Below are 14561 nucleotides of genomic sequence, written 5' to 3'. Positions count from 1 at the left end.
TAATATCCCTTTCTTTAAAGAAGTGGCCCTCATGGCTACCAGAGAGTGATGCTCAACGGAAGTGTCAAGATAGGAGGGACGGAGGTTACAAGCCCCACCATGTCAATTAATCAATATGTTTATTGCTCAATCCACAGATCATTGCAACACATACAAACTTGACATTTTTCTATACTATACATGATAAAAATTACATATGGTTAAAAATTACAGCATGTCTGCAAGCTATGTTTTTTTTCTACTGACATGATCAATGGTGTGATGGGAGAATCTGTCTTTGATTTCATTGCCTCCTTCCTTCTCCCCCCTAGGTTCAGTGCCATAAACAGACTGGATACTGCTGGTGCTCCACACCCGAAGGAAAGCCCATCAGCGGAACCTCAGTACTCAACGAAACACCCAATTGTACAGGTACTATCTCCCTCCATTTCTCCTGCACCTCACATCTCTCTGCTTCAGAAGGCAGTTTCTTAGGTGCCGCCCCCATGATATCTCCCTCCTCCTTCATCAGGAGAGTTGCCAACTTTTTCTTCTGGCCCCGCTCCTGCGCCTTTTAACTCACAGAAATTTGGCAGGGGAGGCTTTTCCTGCCTCAGAGACGAAGCGACAGGGAAGATTTTTTCCCACCTGTCCAATTTCTCTACGTTAAGGCACAAGAACAGGGCCAGCCAAAATAAGTTGGCAATTCAGACTAGAGCAGGAGGGAGGGGGGAAACAGAACTGGTTTGTAACCCCTGAATTCCTCCTGCCTCTTTCTGTATCCTTTCTCTCCACCACCCACCCCTTTGCAGGTTCCTATACGGTGCGAACTTCATGGCAGGATCCTAACTCCTCTCGGAGAGGTAAGGCTCCACCCCACCCGATCTTATTCCCTTTTGCACCCGCCCCACTCGGTTTCCCATCCCTTTGCCAAATATTGCCCCAGCTATTTCTACCCAATGGGATAATATATTTAAAAGTCCAGACCCAGCAATCCAAACTACTTCCTGTAGGGTGGCTATGGAATCTCCAGGGAAAAAAGGGTGTTCCCTCTAAAGCAGCCTTCCTCAACCTGGGGTGCTCCAGATGTGTTGGACTGCATCTCCCAGAATGCCCCAGCCAGCTGGCTGGGGCATTCTGGGAGTTGTAGTCCAACACATCTGGAGCGCCCCAGGTTGAGGAAGGCTGCTCTAAAGGCAAGTGTGAGTACTGCACCTTCACCCGTGACTAGAATTCCACAGGGAAGGGCAGAAGGCAAAGACAGGACTCCTGGGTCCCATTTCCAGCGGTGAGAAGGGAGGGGTGTTAGATAGTTGGACCAGTGGGGCACTACTCCTGAAGAGAGAAGGGAATTAGATTGCATTTCCCCCAGTTAAAAAAAAAAAAAGTTCTGCGTCTTTAATAGCTGCATGGCAGGCAGAAATGCAACAGGTTCAGCTTTTTTCCCCCACATTAGGAAAATCTGCAAGTGTTGGATATTTGCCTATCCAAGGTATGGAGTCCCTGTCAGGAAAAAAAGTAACGGTGGCAACCCTAGTGTCATGGCTAGGCCTGTTCCTCTTAGGCTGGGGGAAGGAGTTTCAGGCGATCAATTGGAATCAGATTCTGAAGCAGAAGAGACGGCGCCAGAAACGTACTAGCCGACTTTGGGAGTGGGAGAGATGACTCCCACGGGCTCTTCACCCGCTGGGAATAAACCTTCGGCAGACCTTATCTCTGAAAACGTTAACAACACACAGTCTGGGGGAAATCAGTGTTCTTCAGATGGGGAGGGCACTTCAGAGCTAGCTGATCCTAGAGTACGCCGCAGACTCAAATGGGAGGAGCTAAAGGAAGGCAAGAGAAGGTTGGCCCGGCTGGCTTCTCACCAAAGTCTTCTTTAGAACCAGCCTCCTTGAAGTTAAAGCGTTCCGGGAAAAGGGTTTCCCTTTTTCTAGAAAGAACAATTGTCTCGCTTAGTTTGCATAGTTTTTGCCTAGAGGGAAGTTCCTAGAAGTTAGACTCTCTTTAGGTGGGAAGAGATGTTTATTGCCTCAATAAAGCTCTGTGGCAGATTTCTTTATTGTCTCCCAATAAGGCGGGAGGTTTGGGGAAACACGACACCCCGATGCCAGCCATCCTGTAGCTCTGAACTCCTCCACTTTTCGGACAAAGTAGATGACGCTAAAACCTCTGTAATAGTTGCCTTCGACCTCTTTTCCTCCCTGAACGCAGAAGAAGGCGCCAGGCCCCGGCCCACCCAGTCAAGCCCCCTGCCCCACAAGCAGGAAGGTAAGTGGTCTTCCTCACCCCACCCAATTCCACCCATTTGGGAAGCTGATCCACTTGCTCTCCCGTTACAATGGCTGTGGGTTTGTTTGCAGGAGAAAGGAAGGTCTGCGACATGCAGGTTAAAACGAAATGTGAAAAGTTGTCAACCCATTTTTTTAAAAATCGTAGTTGATTAATCAATTCATCACGCGATCTGTGCGTGTTTAGACACAATAAATATGCAATCCTGTGCATGTCTAGATACAAAAAAAATCCTACAATGTTGAGTGTTGTAGGACTTCTTTTCTTTCTGAACATGCACTGATTCTGTGCATGGTCAGGAGCACTCTTTTTTTTAAAAAAAAAAAAAAGATTACGTCCTGTGTCCTGTGTTGTGCTCAGATATTGGAAACAGGTCCTAGGACAGAGCTTGTTTCTTTGGGAAGGCTGCCCTATACTTAGGGGAGGAGGAAATGGGTCCCTGTGTTATTTGGAATTGTTGCATCCTGTTCAGGGACCTGGCATGTCCGGGAGGAGGTGTCCCCCTTCCTGTTAAGGCCGGGAGGGTTGTGCTTTGTATGAGCAAAGAATGTATATGAAGCAGATGTGTGGATGGGGTGGCCGCCAAACAGCTGGGTGGTATGAAATAGACCCCTAATGCCATTTCCAGTGGTTGCTAAGTCTGAAGCCTATAGGACACAGATCTGCATAAGACCTGCATATATGATTTAGAAATAATTATCAGAATTTATTTAAATATCACAGGAGACAAAGGCAGCCGATTAATTCCTCATCCAAGTCATCTCAAATCACATATATTCTTCAGTTAATTTTCACCCTGATCCAGTTCATCCCAAACTAAGGGAGAATGTAACCCCCGCCCCATCCCTAAGGTTAATTGCTATGCAGTGAGGAAGGTGGTGTCGCATGTGGGAAGGGGAGAGTTAATCCTTCCCTCCCCAGTTGCAGCACCCTTTGAAAATTGTTCCTATGTAGAAATTAAGCTGATGGGGTTAAAAAACTGGACTCGGGGCCCTGTGGAATAGATCCGGGGCGTTGAAAAATAGATCTAGGGCCCTGGCCTCGTCGGCCCACGTCTACTAACGCCCATGACCAGTCTGTTCTCGGTTTCCTATTGTCTCTTCTCTCTGTGGCTGTGTGGCTGTTTCTATCTCCACTCCATCCAGAAGGGACCTCTTTGCCGTTCCTGATCCCCATAATCATCCCAGATTTCAACCCTAACCACACGGTGAAGCCGGCTCAAGGTGAGACTTTGGCAATATCTGTCTCTCAACAGCCAGCCTTGAAAAGCCCAGCAGTGGTCTTGCCTTGTCTCCAGTTTTGCAAGCCCACTGGTGCTTGTCGGGGAAATGTAGAGCTGGAAAAGGTGCAGGAAAGGATAATCATCATGATTAACATAAAAACAAACAAAGCCATGCTACTAGTCCATAAGGGGTTGGGGGGGGGAAGCCCATCTAAAATGCATGGCTTACTTTGCTTTATATATAGCCTAGAAAATAATTTTGGGCGCAGTCCAACGGATGTTTAGAAAGAAAGAAAAATCCTACAACTCCCGGCATTCCAAAGCCATGGGTTTCGAAAGGATTAAGGAATTTTGTCAAGAAAAGGGAAAGTGTTTGCCAGCCAGGTCCTTTGCTGGCTACCGTGGCTTCTCTCCTGCCCCCACACTAGCCAGTGTTCAATACATAGTAGCCACCAGCCATCAAAGCCCATCAAAGCTTATCTTAGCAATCTTTGTAAACCGCCCAGAAAGCTCCAGCTATGGGGCGGTATATCAGTGTAATAAATAACAATGTAATAAAATAATAATAATAATAATAATAATGATGATGATGATGATGATGATGATGAAGAAGAAGAAGAAGAAGAAGAAGAAGAAGAAGAAGAAGAAGAAGAAGAAGAAGAAGAAGAAGCAGCAGCAGCAGCAGCAGCAAGCATTTTTTTAATCCACTGCAGTCCATTGAAGTGTTGTTTGCTATTAGCTAAACCAGTGGTTCCCAAACTTTTTCTGGTCACCGCCCCCTTGGTTCCACAAATTCATGCCCAGCGCCCCCTACCCTACACTATAAAAATCATTATTCAGAATAGCGGTTTTCAATGACCCAGTAAGGAAGATAATAACAATAAAATTCAAAACAGTAACAATTAATTTAATATTTATTCAAAATCCAATTACATTTTTTTTGTTTATTCAATTAAACATAATTGATGAACTTGATCGAGTGATAATCATCTTTTCAAAGTCTGATAGTCATTTAGCAAGAATATTAGATATCGCATTTAGTAACTAGGGTAGAGTACCTCACTATTCTGTAAATTCTTCATGTGATGGACGGTCTTGATGAAGTGATACCAGTTTCCCAATGTATGGTTTAAAGTCACTTAACATGAGTCTTAAATCACCACGTTTAGTAATCTGGAGTCGATTTTTTTGCTTGGAGAGAAGTAGGCAGACCCCACTAAAACCACATTCTACCAAATAGGATATTGGAAATGCAACCAGGAGCTTCTGAACCACTCTCCATAGTGCAGGATAGCGATCAGAAATTTCCTTCTGTTACCAAAACTCCTGGTACAATTTCTTAAACTTTGGCTTCAGCTCAATGTCATTTTGTAGCTCCTTTGGACCCTTTAAATGGGAAGCACTTGCCAAGAAGGGAGGGAAAAGAGAGCGAACGCCTCTGTTTTGCAGCCAGCATGGCAGGGCACACCAAGCAGGGTATGTCTCTTCATTAGCGTTTTGGTGCTTTTGAAACATTTCAATTCACCGTTAAAAGGACTCTTCTTGAACGGTATTAATACATGTGTGGATTCTTCTCCTATATGGCTTGGGATCAAACTACCTTCTCCCATAAAAATGTCCCTGGGTTTTAAGACCTTCTGGAGAGGCGCTTCTCGGAAAAGACCACCTTGAGCGCCCCCTGCCGCCCCTTTGCCTCTTAGCGCCCCCCATGCAATCCCAATGCCCCCAATGGGTCGGTACCGCCCACTTTGGGAACCACTGAGCTAAACCAAAACTTGCAGGAAGAAGCCTTTCTCTTTCCTTGATTAAAAATAGCGGTATCGTAAAGCTTCAGACTTTGAACGGATACGTCCCAACACAAGTCTGCTCTTCTGTAGATGGGGCTGGAGGGGCTGGGTTGACGTCTTTGTTCTGACTGGTGTCTGCCTCCGGCCATTTCCCTTCCCCGTAGAGTATCCCCCGTCCTGTGAACAGGAGCGGCGCGATGCCATCGACGAGGCCCGTCAGCATCAGCAAGAGGGCACCTTCATCCCGGAATGTGAGGGGGACGGCACCTACAAGGCCGTGCAGTGCCACCAGGCCACCGGGTACTGCTGGTGTGTGCGGGTGGACACCGGGCGGCCCGTCCCGGGCACTTCCAAGCGGTCAGTATGGAATTCCCACCATGAGTCTTATTGGGGATTCCCGACGTAGCCCTGAGGGCCGCTTTCCATTTCCAAGAAGCTCTTGAGGGCTGCGTTCCAGTGGGGGCGGGGCCAAATTTAAAAGGGGCGGGGCCAGTGGTGAAAGGGGCAAGGCCAGTATACTAAAATAAAAGCTTCACAGTTTAGCTTGAAGCTACTCCTGTTATAGGAACCAAGCCTTGAGGAGAGGCGTTTCAGCATTGGCGGCAACCGGGGCGGGGGGGGGGGGGGAGAACCAGAGATGGTTCTATATTTGGGACAAGGGGGGTAGTGACCCTCTGCCTCTTCCCCACCCATTAGTGGCAGATAAATCCCACCACAACGAGGGACATTTGCTAAGACTTTAAAAGCAAGGCTTCTGCTCTGTTCTGCTGTAAACTTGTATTTTAGTATATTGTTGGATATTATTGTAGTATATTGCTGAATATTGTTGCGATAATTTCTGCTGTAAATTTGCACTTAGTAGAGTCAAATGGATTATTGCATTTTTTGTTTGTTGATAAACTACTGAACTACTTACAGGAATTTCCCCCCAGACTGTGAGGCTGATGCAGCAGCCAAGAGCGCAGAACTAAGCTCCCTTTTCCGGGATCGGGCCCTGCCAGGTAGGTCTTGGGGCTTACAGCCTTAAAGTTTTTATCTGTGCGGTTGTTTTTAAATATTTCCTTGCCATCTTCCTACCTGCCAGCAGATGCCCCAGTCCTGGGGTGTTCAACCTCTTTCACCCCGAGGGCCGAATTCCATACGGGAGAAGCTCTCGGGGGCCGCATTGCGTTGGTGGGCGGAGCGAAAGGGGCGGGGCCAAGTCCAATAAACATGCCAGCATATTGTAGCCAGTAACTAGGGCAAATCAGAGGCATTTCAACTTTTCATAATGTGGAAAAACCCCGGTGTGTGGGGAAGGGAATGTTAGAGGAAGGAGGCGTGGCTTTTGGGGGAACCTTGGAGGGCCAGATTGGAACCTCATGAGAGCTGAATTTGGCCCACAGGCTTGAGGGTCTGCATTCCCTCCCTGGAAGGAAAGGAACCTCTTGTGCAAGCACTGAGTCATTACTGACTCTTGGAGGAACGCCAGCTTTCGCTGATGTTTTCTTGGCAGGCCTTATAGCGGGGTGGTTTGCTGTTGCCTTCCCCGGCTGTTATTCCCTTTCCCCCAGCTAACTGGGTACTCATTTTACCGACCTCGGGAGGATGGAAGGCTGAGTTGACCTGAGCCGGCTGCCTGAAACCAGCTTCCGCTGGGATCGAACTCAGGCCGTGGGGAGAGTTTGAGCAGCAGAAACTGCTGCTTTACCGCTCTGCGCCACACGAGGCTCCCTAGACGCAACCTATTTAGTGCTCCATAAAGATGTCCTTCTTTCTTTCCTGTTAGGTTGTCCGGGCACGAAGAAGGCAGAATTTCTCTCCAATTTGATCAAAGCCTTAGCTTCTGACATGTTGCAGTCAAGGATGATGCCCGCCCCATTCCGGAGGTTAGTGCTAGCAGGATGCATCCAATGGCTGGGAAACTGCTTTGACAGTGGAGGCTGGTGACTCCGGTGTCAGGGGAGCACTGAATCTGCTTCAGATATCAGTCAGAACTCAGTAGGAGCTACTCCTGCCATAAAGCTCCCCTGGGGCTTTGGGAAAAGCAAGTGGGATCAGGAATCATAGAATTGAAAGGGTCCTCTTAAGGACATCAAGTCCAACCCCCCCTGCTCAATGCAAGAATCCACCTTAAAGCATCCCTGACAGGTAACTCTCCAGCTGCCTCTGGAATGCCTCTTGTGTGGGAGAGCCCACAACCTCCCTAGGTCATTGGTTCCATTGCCGCACTGCTCCAACCATCAGGAAGTTTTTCCTGATGTCCAGCTGGAACCTGGCTTCCTGTCACTTGAGCCCATTATTCCGTGTCCTGCACTCTGGGAGGATCGAGAAGAGATCCTGGCCCTCCTCTGTGTGACAACCTCTCAAGTATTTGAAGAGTGCTATCGTGTCTCCCCTCAGCGTTCTCTTCTCCAGGCTAAACAGGCCCAGTTCTTTCAGTCTCTCCTCATAGGGCTTTGTTTCCAGACCCCTGATCATCCTCGTAGCCCTCCTCTGGACACGCTCCATCTTCTCTGCATCCTTCTTGAATTGTGGTGCCCAGAACTGGAAGCCACAACTTGACCTTGGCAATGTTCTGACCGCTGCTCTCTGCTTCATGTCTGCAGGTTTCCCGACAGTTTTGTGAGCCCCGGCCTGGAGGAGCGGGCGGTGCGCTGGCAGTTTGTGCGCCTGGACAAAGACTTCAGCAACAGCATCAGCGAACGGGAGCTGCGTCCCCTGAAACTCTACATGAAGAAGAACACCCGTCCCAAACGCTGCGTCCGCAAGTTCCTGGACTACTGCGACCTCAATGAAAACAAGCTCATTTCCCTTCAGGAGCTCAAAGGCTGCCTGGGGCTGAGTTAACCCCATGGTGGGTGTTCCCTCTCACCTAACTGTTGCTAACATCGGGGTGCTTGTATCTTGCGCCCAGTGCCGTAATCATGGTCTGTATTTCAAAATTTTGCAGCAAAAGGTGCAAAAGAATACAGAACTCGGCTTCCATCTTCCTTAGTTGTTTGTCGTGGTACACAAACCAGGAACTCTGGTTTGTCCCATGCCAGAGAAACAGCCCAATAACCAATCGTGGGTTATTTCTCTGGCTTGTCAGGGAAGAGAGGCAGGCCAGAGTTCCTGGTTTGTGTACTACGACAAACATCCAAGAGATATTTAGCCACAGGATGCACCGGTACGCTTGCTCATTCACAACGCAAGGTTTAAAGGGAAAAAAAACCCCTGGGTTGTTGTGTTTCGTGAGCTTGGCCCTTAGTTTCGCAGGCCTGCAGTACTTCTCATTGACCCTGTTCAGGTGACATGTTAAGCCAGGGTGGTTAAGTGTTTTGAGATCAACGTTATGGCTTAGCGTGTCATGTGAACCTTTCCTAACCACGGTGGCTACATAACCGTAGTTTAAACACACTCACTAACCATTTGCTGCAAAAGGGTTAGCAGTCTAACCATGGCTTAGCGTGTTGTCTGAACAGGCCCATTCTGGTCAAGTTTAAAGAATGACACTGGGCTGCTGCTTTCTTTTTCCAAATATATTCCTTTGCTCCTTAGTTGGTTCTGCGATTTATCCAGCCCTGAGTTCTTCCTTTCCCGGCCCAACTCCTTTACTTCTGGTCACCCACCCGCAGCCTCACAGGTCGCTGGGATGTGACAGAGCCTGCAAAAGACTGCTCCTCCTTCAAAGCCCCCACCCCACCCTTTGGCTCATATATAAATCCAACTCTCCATTCCTCCTCTGCCAATTTCCACCACCAACAAAGGGGGACTCTGTGTGTCCCCTTGTTGTGGATTAAACATGGATTAGCTGTGTGGAACTAGCGCCTACAAAATGGCTGAGCCATTCTCCTGGGGAAATTGATGGGGGTAACTTGAAACCCTCTTCCCCCCCCCCCCACCTTCCCACCAACGCGAATTGGTTTCTGTTATGAGAATTGTGTATGTGGGGTCAGGGGGGAAACTCAAAACCCCTCTTCCTAATGAAAGGCTAAAGTGTTTTGTGTTGTGTGCTTTTACTTTGCACAGTTTAATTGTTGGAGTTTTGTGTTTCGTTCTTCATTAGTTTAATTCTGTTTGAGTTGTCCTGTTTCTTTTTTGTTGACCATCACTCCCTACACAATTTCATTATTATTTGCCAGTTACAGATACTGTTGTTGAAAAATACAGCAGCCAAACCCTCCTGTTCCCAGGAGGTGACCTTCCTAGGATGGGAAGGAAGGCCTTGATCTCTTGCCCTTGAAAATTTAGGAGCTGCATTGATGAGAGAAAGGGACTGCGGGGTGGAGGGTGGCATGGCCCTCTCAGAGATATTTCCTGAATATTCAGCTGTTTTTTAGCTGCGGGAACGGGGAGAAGTCAGTTCAAACTCCCATTCAGCCATCAAGCTCCCTCGTTCTAACCTATTTCACAATTGTTGGGAATAAAATCGGAGCAGAGATGAAGCCCGCAAAAAGCGTACCTACATCAATGGTTTGTACGCTAAAAGGAAAAACATGTGCAAAGCTTTCCTATCTAATCACCTAGGGATGATTGTTAGCTGCCATAGGCGACCAGGCTAATGTTGGATTACAACCCTGCAATAAATTAATTTTCTCTCTCTTTCTTTCTCTTGAAATAGACTTCTCCCGAAAAAGAATGGGGCTTTCTCCCCTCCAGACCCCCGTGGGCTGGGCTGGGGCGCTCTGTTCTTTTGAGCACTGCATTCCCGCCTCTGATTGCAGACTCTTTGCACTTTAAAGAGACGGACTGGACTTTCTGCCAAGAAGGTTAAGGATGGTTTGGAAAATGGCAAAAAATGTGGAAGGGCTGCCAGTCCACCTTCAGTTTTTTCCTCTCTCTCTCTCTCTCTCTTTTTTTTTTTTTTTTTGCTTTAAACATGTAGATAATGAAAGCCTGCAATAACCTTTAGAGATGGTTTTTAAAAACAAAAAATATTTTAATCTTTGCTTTATTTTTACAATGTAATTTTAAAGGGGAAAATATGAATGTAAGGGACTTCTTTGTTAGAGGGTTTTTAAAAAGAAGTGGTATTAACTTTTTAAGTGGCTGTCTCTGCATAAAAATAAGTTGGATTTTAAAACAAATTGTAGTCTGTTTATTTGAATCAATAAATTAAAGATATACAAGGGTGGTGTCTTTGCTATCTCTTTCTCCAGGGCCATTTTACTTTCACTGGTGGCTCAAAGGCTTATTTATTTATTTATTTATTTCTTACATTTTTATTCCGCCCAATAGCCGAAGCTCTCTGGGCGGTTCACAAAAATTAAAACCACAATAAAACAACCAACAGGTTAAAAGCACAAATACAAAATACAGTACAAAAAGCACAACCAGGATAAAACCACGCAGCAAAATTGATATAAGATTAAAATACAGAGTTAGAACAGTAAAATTTAAATTTAAGTTAAAATTAAGTGTTAAAATACTGAGTGCATAAAAAGGTCTTCAGCTGGCGATGAAAGGAGTACAGTATAGGTGCCAGGCGGACCTCTCTGGGGAGCTCATTCCATAACCGGGGTGCCACAGCGGAGAAAGCCCTCCTCCTAGTAGCCACCTGCCTCACTTCCTTTGGCAGGGGCTCACGGAGAAGGGCCCCTGTAGATGATCTTAAGGTCCGGGCAGGTACATATGGGAGGAGGCGTTCCTTCAAATAACCTGGCCCCAAACCGTTTAGGGCTTTAAATGTCAATACCAGCACTTTGAATCGGGCCCAGACCTGGACTGGCAGCCAATGAAGTTGTAAAAGGACTGGCGTAATGTGATCTCGCCAGCCAAGGCTCACACGCACCCTCCACTGAATCTGGTTTTAATGCTCTGGGGTATGCAAAGTGCATCTGGGCATATGCGGAGTGCCAACACACAACTGCTGAATGACTACAGCTAGATAGGGTGACCATATGAAAAGGAGGACAGGGCTCCTGTATCTTTAACAGTTGCATAGAAAAGGGAATTTCAGCAGGTGTCATTTGTAGATATGCAGAACCTGGTGAAATTCCCTCTTCATCACAACAGTTAAAGCTGCAGGAGCTATACTAGGAGTGACCAGATTTAAAAGAGGGCAGGGCATCTGCAGCTTTAACTGTTGTGATGAAGAGGGAATTCCACCAGGTTCTCCAGATATACAAATGACACCTGCTGAAATTCCCTTTTCAATACAACTGTTAAAGCTACAGGAGCCCTGTCCTCCTTTTCATATGGTCACCCTACAGCTAGACAATTATATCTGAAGAAAGGATTTTGATTTGCACAAAGACTTCATTTATTTACGGGATTTATATGTCACTCTACATCCAAGGAGATTCCCCGGCGGTGAACAATAAAAAGAAAAAAAGAGAATCAAAATACATAATTTGTTTTGTAGCTCCAGCCTCCATCCCTCTTGTCCTAAGTCTTAAGGAGCTACAAAATACTTCTATGTTTCATGCAAAACATCTGTGTTCCTTTAAATGGAGTGTGCCATTACCAGGTGTAGCTTTAGCCAAAGTATAAGGAGGTGTCAAAAGTGTCACAGAGTAGCCTAAGCCAAATGTAAAGGAGGATATATATATTTGAATAAAGAACATAAAGAGAACCCTGTTGGATCAGGTCAAAGAACTATTGGGTAAAAATCCAAGGCAAGTCCTACTTTGAGTAGACCTATTGAAATGAATGGGGCTTCCGTTGGTCATGACTAACTAAAATCCCATTCATTTCAATGAGTCTTAAAGTAGGACTTTTTACCCATTTCGTCCAGCCTCCTGGAGTGAATAACCAGATGCTACCAGGAAGCCCCTAGAAGCAGGGCTTGAAAGGAACAAAACAGAAAACCTAGCAGCGGTGCAAAAGATTTAAAAGGCAGTGGCAGATTTCAAACCACCGAAACTGAAAGACTAAATTGCTTGGAAAAATAAAGTCTTCACCTTGTGCCAAAAAGAGCACAACGTAGGCGCCAGGTGAACGCCTCAATGGCATCTCCAGGCAAGGTAGAACTTCCCCTGGTGAATGTTTGCCTGTCGGACAGGCCTAAGATTGGTGGCATTTTAATCAGCCCTTGCTGGCATCGTGTGTCTCTAACAAGGGCGCGCTGTGCAGGTATCAAAGCAAAGGATCTCCAAGATGTGAAACGTTTCACACGCGAAGTCCTAGAGCTCCTGTTGGCTACCGTTAAAAGCACAACAGGAGTAGGTCATTGGTTGTTCCCACATGCAGCGGTTGAAAGCAAAGGGCAGGAGCAGTGCCAGGGGTGGGTGGGTGGAGGGGACAAAATGGTGGTGACCCCACTTGTGTCTGGAGAAGCCGGGGTGGCGGTGGTCAGAATTGGGAGAACTCCAAAGAGGTCGTGGGGGAAGGCTCTCCAGCAGAGAAATACATTATGGGTGGGATAATGTGAGATCAGTTCTACCAATGGGCTCTATATTGTAATCCTTGCTGTAACTGTACCCGGGGAATAGCTGAGCAGGGACGCCAAAGCCTCGCTGAATCACGCCACCACAAGTGACCGGCAGGCACCAATGTGCCCTTTTCACCAGAAAGATCACCGCCTCCCTTCCCTCTCCATAAGTCAGCTGTTGCATAAGAAGGAAGAAGTGTCAGCTAACCCAGACTTGGAAAAAGCCTGGTATAGATGCAGACAGACAGACAGACAGGAGCTATAATAATGCACTGAGTCTTTCTTTTTTTTAAAAGTGTGCAAGGATGTCATCACACTGGGGTGTGTGTGTGTGTGTCACATTTCCTTACCATCGCTTCTCTGTCTGTGCGGTTTGTCCCTCATTACTTCCTCATTCTCAAGGGAGAGGAAAGAGGAAGTAAACCACATGCACGAGGCCCATTCCGTGGGCTGTTTTGATGGCGCTGCTTCTCCTGCACGCAGCAGGGAATAGCGGCAAGTTCCGCCTGAATAAAATAAGACTTACTGAGAGGTTCATCAGATGAACATTTTAGCGCACGCTCGCTGCTGTCCATTTACAGATGTGCACTCGTCCTTTAGACCACGATGTCCGCTTCCCGTGCGCCTCCCTCTCCTTCCTCTTGCTTTTCCGTAGCAAAAGTAGACCCCTTTTATTCTGACTTTTAAAAAAAAAACACGGAATGTGCCACAATCTCCTGCTGTGCGCAGGAAGAGGCCCCTGAATGAGCCATGTGGTCTTTGTTATTATTTTATTTTTATTTATTTTTATTTTATTTAAGGATTTTTATGCCGCCATTCAGCCAAAAAAGGCTCTCACGGCGGCTTACAAAAGTATTTCTTGACAGTCCCTGCCCACAGGCTTACAATCTAAAAGACATGACACAAAAGGAACTTCCTCTTTCCGCTCCGGGAAGAATGAGAAAGTGCAGAGAAGCGAAACGTGATTCCTTCCCACCCCACCCCGTGTGATGAGGCTCTGGGGGTTGTGTTTTTTTTTCTCGCACAAAGTCTAGAAGGGACAGGAGGGATGTGAGAGGGACCCATGAAAATCCATGAGTGCCCAGCAACAAACGTGTGATGAAACGCTCGTCTGATGGAGTTACAAGAATCAACTGGTATGAGAAATCAGCTCAATAGGAATGAATAATTTAAGTAGCATTTGTCAGCCATTGTCGACATTCTACGAACAGCCTCAGCCTTGGAATGTTAGTGAGCATCCCGTGACAACACAGCAACTCAAATAGTGGCTAGGAGGGATTTGTGTTGGGACCATGGCTGGATTTTAGTGTGTGTGCATCAACTGAGGTGAAGGCCTAGATAATACAGAAACATTTTATATAGATTTGCTTTATTATACATAAATAACGAGGAGTCTTGTCACACCTTAAAAGATACAGACTTAATTATGCCATAAGCTTTCATTTTTGTGTAAAGTGGTTTACAATTCTCATCCTGTTTATTCTCATGGGTATCTGAAGTAGGAAAGTCTGGGACTATGTGAGTGGCCCACAGCCACCCAGGAAAGCTGCCACCTTTTAAAACTGGCCCTGCTCCTATGCCTTAAGCAGCTATCACAGCAGTTTAAAAGAGAAGCGTGGTTCAGTCAAGAGAGAGAAGTTTTCCATTCCTCCCAGCTCACAATTCTCTGGAGTAGTGCGCTCTCTGGTGGTGCAAAACTAAATTGTGTCAGCAGAATTTTAAAGTGTTGATTCTGGAATTGAATTTTATTAGCTTGCTAGCTAAGGGTGCAATCCTATGCTAGGGTGACCCTATGAAAAGGAGGACAGGGCTCCTGTATCTTTAACAGTTGCATAGAAAAGGGAATTTCAGCAGGTGTCATTTGTATAGATGGAGAACCTGGGGAAATTCCCTCTTCATCACAGCAGTTAAAGCTGCAGGAGCTATACTAGAGTGAACAGATTTA

At 46.5% G+C, this 14561-nt stretch overlaps 1 protein-coding gene across 1 annotated transcript in view; it reads left to right on the top strand.

Annotated features, from left to right (window-relative positions):
* LOC134408054 (SPARC-related modular calcium-binding protein 1-like) overlaps window positions 1–10352 on the top strand; it is a 42974-nt gene extending 32622 nt beyond the window's left edge. Inside the window, exons 4-12 of the mRNA XM_063140126.1 lie at window positions 312–411; window positions 792–842; window positions 2194–2250; window positions 3417–3494; window positions 5445–5637; window positions 6199–6281; window positions 7049–7148; window positions 7869–8116; window positions 9866–10352. Coding sequence (XP_062996196.1) covers window positions 312–411; window positions 792–842; window positions 2194–2250; window positions 3417–3494; window positions 5445–5637; window positions 6199–6281; window positions 7049–7148; window positions 7869–8109 — 903 coding nt within the window. The 3' untranslated portion in view covers window positions 8110–8116; window positions 9866–10352. The remainder of the gene's footprint in view (window positions 1–311; window positions 412–791; window positions 843–2193; window positions 2251–3416; window positions 3495–5444; window positions 5638–6198; window positions 6282–7048; window positions 7149–7868; window positions 8117–9865) is intronic.
* The last annotated feature ends 4209 nt before the right edge of the window (window positions 10353–14561 follow it).

Source organism: Elgaria multicarinata, chromosome 13, assembly GCF_023053635.1.
Source record: "Elgaria multicarinata webbii isolate HBS135686 ecotype San Diego chromosome 13, rElgMul1.1.pri, whole genome shotgun sequence".
Taxonomy (NCBI): Eukaryota; Metazoa; Chordata; class Lepidosauria; order Squamata; family Anguidae; genus Elgaria; species Elgaria multicarinata.
This window is presented reverse-complemented; position numbering and strand designations above follow the sequence as displayed.